The sequence below is a fragment of the Maylandia zebra genome, linkage group LG8 (assembly GCF_041146795.1).
Source record: "Maylandia zebra isolate NMK-2024a linkage group LG8, Mzebra_GT3a, whole genome shotgun sequence".
Classification (NCBI taxonomy): Eukaryota; Metazoa; Chordata; class Actinopteri; order Cichliformes; family Cichlidae; genus Maylandia; species Maylandia zebra.
In genome coordinates this window covers 13,708,248-13,721,261 of record NC_135174.1, presented here as the reverse complement: position 1 = coordinate 13,721,261, position 13,014 = coordinate 13,708,248, and the positions used below count along the sequence as shown (strand labels likewise).

The window sequence follows — 13,014 nt, the reverse complement described above, 5'->3', positions numbered from 1 at the left end:
AAACTTTCCAGGTTTGCCCCAAGTCACTTTTAAGTAAGGCATTTCAAATGATGCCAGACAAGCCCAAACTGAATATCAACCCAACACAGAGCCCAGTGGCCAAATGGCAAGGATCACTTGGCAATGGGGCTCTAGATATACAGCCCCTCTAACAAGCAGCTGCTTTTCGTCCGTGGCAGATCTGGAACACAGAAAAAGAAGTCAAAAGGTCGGCATGAGAGTGTAAAATGATAATTCATTGTTCTGTGTTATATGTGTTCAGCTTCCCTGCAGTGTTGGGCCGGTGTGGGAATGCATTTGTAGAGCATTTAAGAAAGTATGCCCTGGATATGACCATCTCAGACACCGCATTCGCTCACACTTGTCAAACCTTTTGCTTTTTCACATTGCCTCATAAAAAGGCAATTGCTGACCATTATTCCTAAAAATATTCAGAGCCTTTGGCTGAATAATCATCTAATTTCTTTGCAGAATCAATCTGACTTAGATCTCTGAGTTAAAACTGATATCGACCAGTATTGAGTTTTCGCAAATCTGTTGGTATTGGCATTTATCGTTGCCAATAAATGAAAAAGAAAAAGAGGAGACGGGGAAAAAAACACCCTTCAGCCATGTTGACATAGTTTGTCCACTAGAGGGCATTCTGCAACTTCCCTGTTGATGACATATTTTAGGAACACTGCAAACCTTAAAAAAAAAAAAAAAAACTTATCCGAGCAGAGTCCGACAGACAAACAAACAAATACATAAATAACTACAGATAATAAATGTTGTGTTTATGTGTCATTTCTCTGAAAGAAAAAGACAGTTTTTTATTTTGGTTTTTGCGAATAAAACATTACACATTACCAACAGTAATGCGTAAAGTGTAATGTGCTACTTTTTCCAGAAGCTGGTGGCAGTGCTCCATACTCTTTTTGCCTGCTTACTTAGAGCTAGCAGGCCACATGTCTTTGCCAGTCATTTGAACAATTTGGGACCGACTTCAGTTGAATAGTTTCCAGTGAAAATCAAATAGTATTTTTGCTGGTGGGCAGCGTCCAGAGCTGAAGAATAAGATGTTTGACTTCAACAGAACGCAAACAACAAAAAAAATATATGACTGCTTATAAGTACTCTTGACAGAAACAATTTTGTGCCGTCTCTGTATTTTAACAGCTGTTAACAGGCCAGTGTTCGATTAAGCTGTTTGAAAGACCTTCTGGCGAGCACACATATGTATGCATACAAGTAAATGTGAAAGCAAGACAGCAGAGTATTGTAGACAGTATTTCGTATCCCTCAATCTTCCCCTTTGCAAAATAGATGCAGAGAGGTAGATGAATTATGTGGTACGCAGCTGCAGCTTGTTCCATACACCCTTGAGCTATGTAGTTAATGTAATACACACACACACACACACACACACACACACACACACACACACACACACACACACACACACACACACACACACACACACATGCTCAGGCATATTGTCTTTGAATGACACCCCTGAACAAGTTCAGTTCACACAGATTATAATAAATTAGCTCTCGTTCAAAGTTTAAGATTCAGAATTTTGAGGTAGTGAGTTAGTTGACATTCATCCTTTTAAACCTTCCTACTTCTCAGTGTGCACAAAATTACACAGATACCTTTTAAATAGGCAAGAAAAAGAAACGCAAGTGTGCGTGTCACAAAGCATGGTACTAAATACTGGTACTGATTTGTTACCAATGAGTTCTAACTTAAACACATCGTAATCTGTGATTTCTTTTATGAACCTCCTTTAAATGTTCATGTGGACTGGCATCAGCACCCTGCTGGGAGCTGCACTTTCTAAACATCCGTGCCAACAAATTTTATATCTGTTTGCTGTCCATCATGCACATTGTGCACACTTTGCAGCATCCAGTCACTCTCTTTGGAGCATTGTTAAAGCTGGACACGTTGCCAATCCATAACAAGATGATACCTACCACACTCACATCCAGCCCTGCGGCTAATTCAGAATCACCCGTTAGCCTAACATGCAAGTGTTTGGACTGTGGGAGGAAGCTGGAGTAACCGATGGGAACAAACTGCAAAATAGAAAACCCCGACCACGACCAGAAGCTTTTGACCCAGAGAGTTTTCGCTGAGAGAGAACGGTGCAAACTACTGCATCACCGAAGCTGAAATGAAGGGGAGGCGATGGAAAAAAGGAGCTTATATCTTTTGGATGTCCTGGGGCAGCTTTGCAGGGCCCTTAATGATGACTCATAAAGATGGTGGCAGTGTTCATCCTTGGCGTGTAGTGTGTGTGAGCGTGTGTCTTTCTGTGCAGAGTGCTTATCATTCCAGAGACTATCAAAGATTCAACTGGTGTGCTCCAGAATGATGGCGTTCCTTTTACTGCAAATGGCTTCTGTGCGTGTTTCTTATGAATGGTGCTGTCTGACTGATCCCAGTAGGGGAAGCTTCAGAGTGCTGCTGCAGTAATTACAGGAAGAAGCTTTCTTAAACTGTCTCTCACTTTCTCTGTGGCTGTTTCTCTCTTGCCAAATGAGCTGGCGGGGAGGAATGATGTATCAAGGTGTCTGAACTCGAGCACACTATGAATATTTCAGTGTGTCATAAGTCACTATTGATTACATTGTTGCATTTTATGCCTCATTTGCTACACCATTTTTGATTTATGAGCAATACATATATGTGCATATATATATATATATATATATATATATATATATATATATATATATATATATATATATATATATATATATATATATATATATATATATATATATATATATATATATGTCAAATACATTTATTTCTTTTAAAAAAAGAGTGACCAAAGGGCCAAGTTAGAGTATGTACTGAGCATGCCCATCGCTGGAGGGACTCACTTCAGTTGCCGACGACTGTTCTTTATAGCTGGTCTGTGAAAGCAGGCACACTTCTTCCATAAATGCACATAAACTCACTCTTTATGAAAATCAGATTTCTCTGAGAATATGTACAGAATAAAACCTGTAGGGAGTAATGTAGTTCACACTTTGCCCCAACAGCTAAATAGACCTATGTATTTTTAATCGTAATTAAAAGTTTGAGATGACCTCATAACCATTTTAGTTCAATGAAAGCAACTTTTGCAAGCCAAGTATTGTGTTCCCAAATGGATATAGTTAAAGTGAGCATGTTTTTATGTTTGAATGAAAATAGCCCTAAAAAACAGCATTGCATGATTTATTCATCAGCCAAAGCCATTTCAGAGCCAAACGCAGACTAAAGCTGTCAATAGTTGGAGCTCAGCTCTTCCTCACTGTGGTGGTAAATTCTCCTTAGAGGCTTGGAGTTCTCGCCATTGCTTCTGTATCCCTTTTTTGTCAAGATTCACTCACTTTTCCCTCAATCCTTTGAGCTCTTTATTTCACTGTCTCTGCGGCTCAAACTCTTTCCTGTTCTCTCTTTTCTCTCTATTGCTATTTAGCTCGAGCGTACACAATCATCATCCAAAATTTCTATTTTTCTGCTAAATACTGTAGGCATTTATGTGTCTGCAAATCGATTCACTATTCATAAAACCATATCAAAATTACATTGGTAAATATTTAATTAAATGGAATTCAGCCTTATGAGCATAGAGACAGAGCCTAATTAAAACCCACCCAGTGATTAAAAGTTTCATTTTAAACAATGCAGAATCATTTTTGTTTTAAACGGAGCAAAATGGGAAGAATGAGGGACCTCAATGAATCACTCAGATAAAATTTATGCTATTAAATGATCAGGTGTCAAACGTGTAGCATGTGATGGGGGACACTGACTTGTAGCCAAACTATATGGATCTGCCCTTCCCCCGGTTCAAATCACAGACAAACAGGATCCCACAGTTGTTTATGTTTTTAAACCCATTTTGCATAGAGAGGCATTTTTTGAAAAATGTATTGATAGTAATATTGAATGTTATTACACAGGAAACTACACCTAAAATAATCACACCGTGACGCCTCTGCCTTTCTAAATGGAGGGACAGTAACTGCGTGTGTATATGTAAGCGTGTAAAAACTCAAGATAGTCAGATTAACAGTATTTTGTCTCTATCTGCCATTGCAGAAATTCATCTCATGTAAACAATAACGTGGCGCACATCGTGACGTAAAAAAAAGGCACATACCTTTGGCGTTGTGTGACAAACTCTGCATTCCTCGTCCACACGTAAACGCAAAAACAGAGTTCTAAAAAAATCTCAGTTTTCAGTGATTCGAAACGCTGTTTACGTGTGGCGCATAGAAATAGCTGCGTTTTCAAAAATACCCGTGTAGGTGTGGACGTAGCATAAAAGAGTTAGTGTATTTTATTACTACCTGTAATTTATTGCAGTTTACTTTTATTTGTTTAATTGCTTACTACATGTTTGAGGTGTGAAATAAACCGCTTGAAAACAAAATATGGGTGTGTGTGGTTGGAGTTGGGTAGAGGCGCTACTCCTTCTTGTTGTGGTTCTTGCTGTTGATTGGGGTGCCTTCTGAACTCTCTATATGGAGTTTTTTCAGACACACCCAACTGGGAGGAGACCCGGGGGTGGATCCAGAACTTTGCTGGAGAGATTAAATGTCTTGTCTGGCCTGGGAGTGGCTTGGGATCACCCTGGAAAGCATTGCTGGGAAAAAGGATGCTTGGAATATCCTGCTTGGCCTGCTGTCAGTGCAAATGGAATCCGGGCAAGTGGAAGAAAATGAGCGAAGAAATATATTCTTCTGTTAGTTCTGCAGAAATGTCATTGTGTCTCTTCCAATTATGGGTTCAAATCTCTGGAAACACTAACAAATAACATTTTTGTTGTTGTTACATAAAACTCCCGAATTGACTTTCAAAATGCGTATGCTCCCATCACAGGGATTTTATTACAGAATAACATTTTGTCATCAGCAAAGAGGTGAAATTTACATCCTTTAAAGCTCATCGGCGTCTTTTTTGTCAGTGTTCTCTGTGTCTCTCTGACATTTGAACTCAAATATTAGCATGCCTGCTGGGCAATACAGCCAGACCACGCTGTTTCTCAGATCAATGGGTTGTTGCGGGAGGGGTAGTGTAGATCATAACAGAGAAGCATGGAATGAAGAGAATTTTTCAGAGAGACGGAGACAGGGGAGACCGATCAATAAGCCGAACTCTTCAGCAGAGGAACCTGCAAGCACACAGCCCACACCTTTCACACAACATTAACTTCAGTGTGGAATCACAGTGCAACAAACATCATGCACATGCACACATATACACACACACATGACTTCAGAGGGCATTACACTGACTTTCATTCATTTCTTGGAGATTTACTCCAGGACCCTTAGATCCCCATGACGTAATATGTACCAAAAACACAGACATGCCTTTGAAGACAAATTCTTTTACTTGGACTAATACAAAATCCTGTGGTGCAATTATTCCGATTTTATTAATGCAACTTTGTGCAACGATTAGACTCGTGGTTTTCTCTCAGCAGTTTTGTGGGCTAGTGCTTGCACTAGCTAAGTAGATTGTCTAGCAAGGTGCATCAACAATGCAATACTAAATAGGATGCTAATTCCAGTCAGGAAAAAACAACCAATTGTAGTTGCTGAAGAAACTGAAATATGCCTCTAATCATGCATAACATTAATATTTACAGTGTTTCCGATGTAAAAACTGTTTAGCTGTTCAGTTTAGCAATGGACAATCCCCTTACTTTAAGACCGCCTCTGGTATCATTTTTCCTGAGAAGTTGCTGTTTTAACTCTCTAAGAGGACATAGGGGTGAAAGATACCTCTGTTGGAACCTGTAGTAAAGGGTTCTTAAGAACTTGTCAAAGGGGGAGAGTAGAACAGAAACTACCGTTACTAATGACCTGGCGTCCAAACTGCAGGATGAGAGGCTCAGTGGAGAAGCAGCTGATTATTGCAGTGTTGGTTATTTGTGCCCATGCCGTCCATTACCTGTAAATGTCATGGGCATACTTTAGAGCCCGCTGGATCAGGAAAAGATGCAAATGAGCGAGTTTTATGGTTGAGGTAGAAACAATGAGGTCACAATCACATGTTTGGAGATAAAAATGAAAAATGTAGTCAGGGTGAGACAGTGAATAGACAGAGTAGGTAGCTGTCAGGATGTGTGGGAGGGAGACACACATATATACACAGTGAATCACAAAAAGGCACTTCACAAATAGCCCTCACTCCATACCTCTTTTTCATCCATCCTCATATTTTTTTTTCTTGCTGCACTTGCCTTATTGTCCCTGTCATCCTGCTATTGTCTTTAATTTTCTCAATATATGTGTCCACCAGCTGGTGGTCCTAGCTAAATCTGCTTCCATTTCATTACTGGTAAGAAAAAAAAAATCAGGGTTGAAGACACTCAGCTGCAAATAATTGAAAGACAAACAATTGGAGAAAGTTATCATGGTGGAGCAGGTGCACTTTAGGTTGAATCCGAGTGTGTGTGTGTGTGTGTGTGTCCGCGACAAAGGGAGAGAAACAGGGGTGGAAAAGAAGAGAGAGATCGAAGCTGGAGACAGAGTGATGAACCCAAATGCTCAACCGCTGGCACCTGCTCACCAGCTTTGCTTGAACGCCGTGATTCTGCTCACCGAGAGTCGAAGGGTTGTGTGTGAAAGAATGCATGCATTAGAGAGAGAGAGAGAGAGTGTGTGTGCGAGAGGGAGCGAGAGAGACAGAGAGAGAGAGAGCGCGCACAATTGGGCATCACAGCCAATATGCACTAAAAAACAGAGAGACTTGGAGTGAGAAAGAGGGGGGTGGGCTTAGGTACAAGCATCATAGCAGCTCATGTTCTCCCACCAGCCCTGCTTCCTTCAGCACACAAGAAGACAGACACTGAGGAACCCTCCCTTTCTCTCTCATTTCTCTCTTCCTCTCTCTCTCTCTCCCACTCCTCCTTCTTGTCTGCTGTCCACTGGGGGAGACACTGCTCCTGCTGTGTCGATTGGTAGGCAGTTACAAACGTTACTATTTTAAGAGAATCAGCGTACAAGCACCGTGTGCGGCAGCAGACGGATCGAAAGGGGAGTTAGAGGCAGGGAAAGGCAGAGCCCTCGTTCTTCTGCACAAGTGTTCTGGCAAAAAGGGATGAAGGAGCACGGGGGAAGTCGGACCTGCAGCTGATGCCAAACTGCACAACTGAATCCAGGTAGAAGTAGAGCAAGGCAGACTGTAAGTCAAGAGGTCGTGCACAGTGGAGCTTTGTAGAAGAGAATCTTTCCTTATTTTACGGATCAACATTAAAAAAATAAGCGAAAAAAAAAGGAGAGACGGGGAGGTGGAGTTGAGCGACAAGCGAAAAAGATGGCGAGTTTTGGGAAACTCACAGACTACTTTAATCGCCGTAAGTCTCGAGAGGAGCTGCGGGTGGGAAGAAGCTCGCGGCGCAGTGGCAGTTACTGCTGCACTGTGGCCGAGGCCAGGTAAGTCGTGTGTGTCTACGTGTGTGTGTGTGTGTGTGTGTGTGTGTCACTATGCCTGGTTGGTATATACTGTTGTCTCCAGGCTGTAAACATTGCCACTTGGCTGTATCTTGTGACTTTCAGTGCAACAGAATGAGCATGTGCACATGAGAGGTTCGAGGGTGTGCGCCACTTGGTCACACACTTGCACCTCTACATGTGTGTCAGGGTTTAATGGTTAAGTAATATCAGTCAGATATATACTGAAGGGAGTGTAATATATGTATGTAACATTCTGAAAAACATCTAAACGAAAATGAAATGAATGAGCCAGCCCACATGCAAATTGTATGTTTTGCAGGACTGTGAGGCTTTAAAGTGACTGTGTACCTGTATGTGCATGTAAACATGTGCTTGTATGCATGTGAGTAAGCTTCGAGTTACATAAGTGTGGAGGTGCGGCGGATAGCTGCTGTCAGGCATGGTGGTAGCTACTATAGATTCTTTCCACTGTCGTGCAGTTGAATATGGAGCGTTTGCACAGAACAAAAATAGAGAGGAAGTCAATAGGCTCCATATAGAGAAGGAGATGCAAAGAGTCCTTCTTGGCCAAGTGTACCCACTTCACCTTATTTTTACCACACACGCACGTATTTACAATCACAACTGTTGCTGTTATTGATCTCCAAAGACAAATTTACAGGTGCCAATAAGTCAGGTTTTTAGTTTTTAGTTTGAAGAACTAACATCAATGTCACAAGTCTATGGTCTACTCTGGCATCACCCTGGTAATCTAGATTTAAATTACTTTTCATCTTCTAAATTACAGTAATCTCAAAAACAGGACTGTTATTAGCTTTTCTGGTTAACCGTCCAGCCGGTCAAACCTTCCACCCGAATGCAATATCTCTTAAAGGCTGCTCAAATTTCAGCACTCGAGAATGAATCGATTCAATTTCCCGTCGTCGAAGGCAACGGTCACCGTGACGTCGTGTTCTGACCCCCACTACTGCCCCGTTTGTTGCCAATGCAATATCTCGGAACCACCTGGAAGAAATGTCATTACATCTGGCACAAACATCCGCTCTGACTCAGAGATGAACCGGCTGTAATTTGGCGTTCGGTGATCGAGGTTACCTTGACAGCAAAACAAGTTTTTGTTCTCACTTAAGAATTCATCCACTAATTAGAAAAACATTTTACAAATATGTAATAGGATAAATTGATTACGTTATTACATGTTGTACCCAAATGATGATGTGGTGTTTTACAGAACCATTTTTCCAATGTGGTAGCTTAGGGAGAAAGAGAAGAATGTGACCACAATTCACATTCAATCAAACTCTACTTCTTCAATTCTAGTTCTCGGATTGGTCTTGTAATTCATAATGAAGATGGATTTAGAAATATTGCTTCCTCCGCAACAGTGCTAATTTTGTTTGTGTCAAACAGAAGCTGTCCACACCCTCCTGCAAACTCAATTTGCGTGGCTCTACTAAGATCTAACAACTTCTTGCTGTGTACTGCAGCGCTGCAATTAGCGTCCTGAATTCTGAAAGGCAACGTTATTCACTCTGATTACCGTTAAACTAAATGCCCGGAAAGAAAACGAGAAAACTTCGACGCTAAGTTTAGAGCTCTGTGTTTCTATTTCTGCTTACCGGCACGACTGTCCTTCTAATGATCAACCTTGCCTTGCTCTTAACAAGAACCCAAAATTACGTCTGAGTCACTGTTAAATTATACAACCAGCATAAAAATGAAAATCAGAGCCCCAGTGTGAAAAACTCCCACCAGTGCCACTACTCTAGACTTTGAAAATATATCCATCAAATCTCGTATCGTTCTCACAGGAGAAGTGTTAACGTGGGTGGACATCTGGTGTATTTAAAAAAAAAAAAAGACTCACATTCCCTGCCATTACAAATCCAGTATCTCTCATCCCCACAGTCTCTTTGTCTCTGTCTCTCCCACTCACTGTCTCTTTCTCACAAGCCACCCGCTTCCTACGCCCCTCAATCTCTTCCAGTCTTACTTTCAGTCTTTCTCGCTCGGCCTCTTTTATCATTCTCTTTCCCTCTGTATTGCCCCACTCTCATGCTTGTTCTCTCGGTACACTTTTGTGTATAAAGGAGGAGCCAGAGGGGTTTGAGGCTATCAGAGTTGCTACAAGACTTTTTTTGTTGAAGTTGGAGCTGTCTCTTTTGCCTTTAAATGAATAGGAGCAGGGAAGAGGGGGGGGAAAAGGGCAATAAAATGGCCAAAAATAGAGATTGATGTATTATTTATTAATGGTTGCAGAGAAAGAGGGTGACTTCAGCAGGGACAGCTATCAAACAATGTTCTGTTTTCAGTGAATGAATGAAAATCTGGCCTCAGTAATCTCCAGCATTACAGTTGTCTAACAAAGAGCTCATGCTGTACTTGTCTGTCTAGAAAAGCTTTGTGATTGATAGAGTTCAGTGAGATATGTACTAGGGGTGCAACGATATTCGTATCGATATTGAACCGTTCGATACAGTGCTTTCGGTTCGGTACGCATATGTATCGAACAATACAACATTTGTAATTTATTTTATCAACTTTCCTTCTGACGATGCTGTCTGTGTTGAGCGCTCAGTGAATCTGCATTCGACTACTCCGCCTAGGCTGCACTGTCGAGCGCAGATCCACTGAGCGCTCAACACAGACAGCATAGTCAGGAGGAAGAGCGCAGGGCAAGCTAGCGAGACAGAAGTTAAGCTCTCCTTGCAAGATGGACCTCCCCCACCCTCATTCAGATCTGGCGTTTGGAATTATTTTGGTTTTCATGTGACGTATGACCCTGAAGGTAAGCGAGTCATGGACTAAAGTAAAACAGTATGTTGGATGTGCCACGCAATGCTCAATTACATGGGTGGGAACTAGTGTGTTAGCGCAGTTAGCTCGTTAAGGTGTTGGCCGTCTAGCCCCATGCACGGGGCGATCGGTGGTAGCTCGTTAACGGAGATTTGCCGTGTTGTGGCGTTAAGGTCATTTCAACGAGATTAACCTGAAAGCACTAGTGGGAACACAACGAATATGACTGTACATTTACGCAGACATCATCCTAGTGCAAAGACAAAAACAACAAGCATGCTACTAACTTTAGCCGAGTCATTTAGACAGCTGTTAGCACGTGATTCTCCTTATGCTGCTGAGAATATAGCCCAGAAGAAGCGGATAGTATAGCTTTTATTTTGGAAAGAGACATTTCTCTGTAATAAACTCTCTTTTCCAAAGATGAGTGATTCCTCAATCAGATACAGGGCTTGCAAAATCGCTAGCCCGACGTCCCGGAGCTAGCGATCTTTCCAGTCGGGCTACAAAAATCTCTCTGCCCTGCCCGTCAGGCTATTGTAGGAAAAATATATGTCAATGCTTTTGCATTCTTTCGGAAATGTAGCTGGGTAATTATGTCATTGGCATCGGTGAGCCACTGTCAATATGTGACATATTGAAATCGCGTTTGAATTTGCGCTTGTTTTTTTGCTTTCACTTTGCAATGACAGCACTGATCTGTGAGTGATGATAATTTGTGCACCAATTCCTCTGACATCGTCTTATTAATCGTTAGCTTACTATGCAAACATGACAAGTGAAATCTCCCGCAGCAAGCTTAAACATGTGAGAGGTTGATCGCACAGAGAATCGCTGAGCTTATGTGAGTCGTGTGTAAAAGTAGCAGTATATATATTTTAGTTCTGCTGAGCCAAATAAGACAGGTCAGGGTGAAGAAGTGACAGCCAAAGAAAAGCTTACCACAAAACGGAGAAGTTATGACAAATGAGACTATAAGGCAAAAAGAAAGTGCAGCTTTATGGTTTCATGGACAAAATAATTTCTGTGGCTGCAATATGACGAGCTAAATAACCAGGGCTGCACATAAGTGGTCCGCAGGTGCGCATTCGCTGTCAAAATAAAAAACGCGCACAAGGGTTAGGGTTAAATTTAAAAACTGTACTTTTGAGTTAAAATATATATTTATAATTTTAATAAATGACAAATTAAAAAGGCATGAACATTTTTTTGTATCGAAAAAATATCGAACCGTGACACCAAAGTATCGAACCGAACCGAACCATGAATTTTGTGTATCGTTGCACCCCTAATATGTACCTTTTCAAACAGGCGATAGACACTCGAAGTAAATGCTAATTACAGAACGTACTGGGTACAAAATGTCCGGGGATAATGAAGACTTGATTGTGACACCAGAGCCGCTGCAAAAGATGTACCCAGCAGGTGAAGAGAGCGAAGAGTGAGAGTGATGGAAACCTGAGGCACAGCAAGAATGGCTCTCTAGCGGGCAGAATGGAGACTGTCCGCTAGTCCAGCAACAAACCAGCCTACTTACTAGTTTAAAACAATGAGCGCGGGTCGCACAGCCCTCGTAAGTCGTCCATATTACTATTAGAAATCATCATGTCACAGATGCAGATATTCAGTGGCTGTTACCAGTGCCAGTAGAGTTACGTGACTCTCAATACCTAATTCAGTATCACAGTAGCAAAGAAAAAAAGAGTGATCTATGTACTTAAACATAAACTCCCTAACCCTTTAACACCCAAGTATCATACATGGCACCTGGACTTATTTTTTAAATATTGGCTGTAAAGTTATGAAGTAATCTCATCTTTCAGGAACCGTTTGAATTTTCTCTCTTGTTCAAAATGGTTGAGGAGTTACGGTAACGTGAAGCGCACGTGATAACGTCTAGGTGGAGCTGAATGTGTTCAGACAGCGGTACCTTGGAAATGCTTTGTGCTATGTGAGTTAACACGGAATTGGAAGTTGAAAAAACATTATCTCAGGTCCCGCCCATTTCCCGTTGTCCGTAGATGCTTCATGTCATTGAAAGTCATTTGCTTTCTGTGGTTGCTGGTTGCCCCGTAATTTCCAGTGTCAACACAGCTTTAAGAATTTATGCAACGTTGGCGATTCTAAATATGTTAGCCAATGGAGACTTGACTAGACAAGACTACAATACTGCCGCTGTCAGTCCGGGAAGATCTGCAGGCTCAGTATGTACAGGAAAAACTACAAAACAGCACAATCACAAAAAACAATGAATTTTGGTATTTAAAGATATCAGAAGTACTGGTTCTGATTACATCCCTTGTAAGAAAAGCATGATTTCAAAGTGCTAAAGGCTTTAACTGCAAAATTTCCTTACTACATGAGACATGCTGTATTTTCAGTCGTCTTTTACTGCTGCATGGCCCCTCTCAGGTACAACCATTAGCATAATGTATAGTGACAAGAAGGTCAGTCCACAGTGAATGATGGGTAATGGTGAGTCAGTCTGTAATGAACAAGTTAATGTCCATCTTTACGTAATGTAGAATAGCCTTTTCTCCCGCTTGTCACTTAATCTGCTCTTATTTCTTTTTGACCAATTTCTTCTCAATTAGTTACATTTAATTAGCATTCAATGGAAAAATACTTCAACAGTTTCACATCAGATTACCAAAAAGGACTGAAGGCACTGCACGTGCTACTTTTGGAATTAATATAGGTCACTAATACAAATTGCTGTGCTTCTGTTGTACCAGAATGTGTTCTTGTAGAAACAAATCTAATT

The 13,014-nt window shown here is 41.2% G+C and overlaps 1 protein-coding gene across 4 annotated transcripts in view; it reads left to right on the top strand.

Moving 5' to 3' along the window:
* Nucleotides 1–13,014, top strand: part of ankfn1b (ankyrin repeat and fibronectin type III domain containing 1b) — a 156,890-nt gene that overhangs the window by 17,088 nt on the left and 126,788 nt on the right. The window contains exon 1 of one of the 4 annotated variants that reach the window (XM_004571411.4): nt 6,885–7,433. The exons of 2 other annotated variants lie outside the window; for them this stretch is intronic. In XM_004571411.4, the coding sequence (XP_004571468.3) occupies nt 7,315–7,433 (119 nt within the window). In that variant the 5' untranslated portion in view covers nt 6,885–7,314. Of the gene's footprint in view, nt 1–6,884; nt 7,434–10,071; nt 10,243–13,014 lie in introns of those variants that run through there. One more of the 4 variants, XM_076887416.1, reaches the window with a different exon arrangement.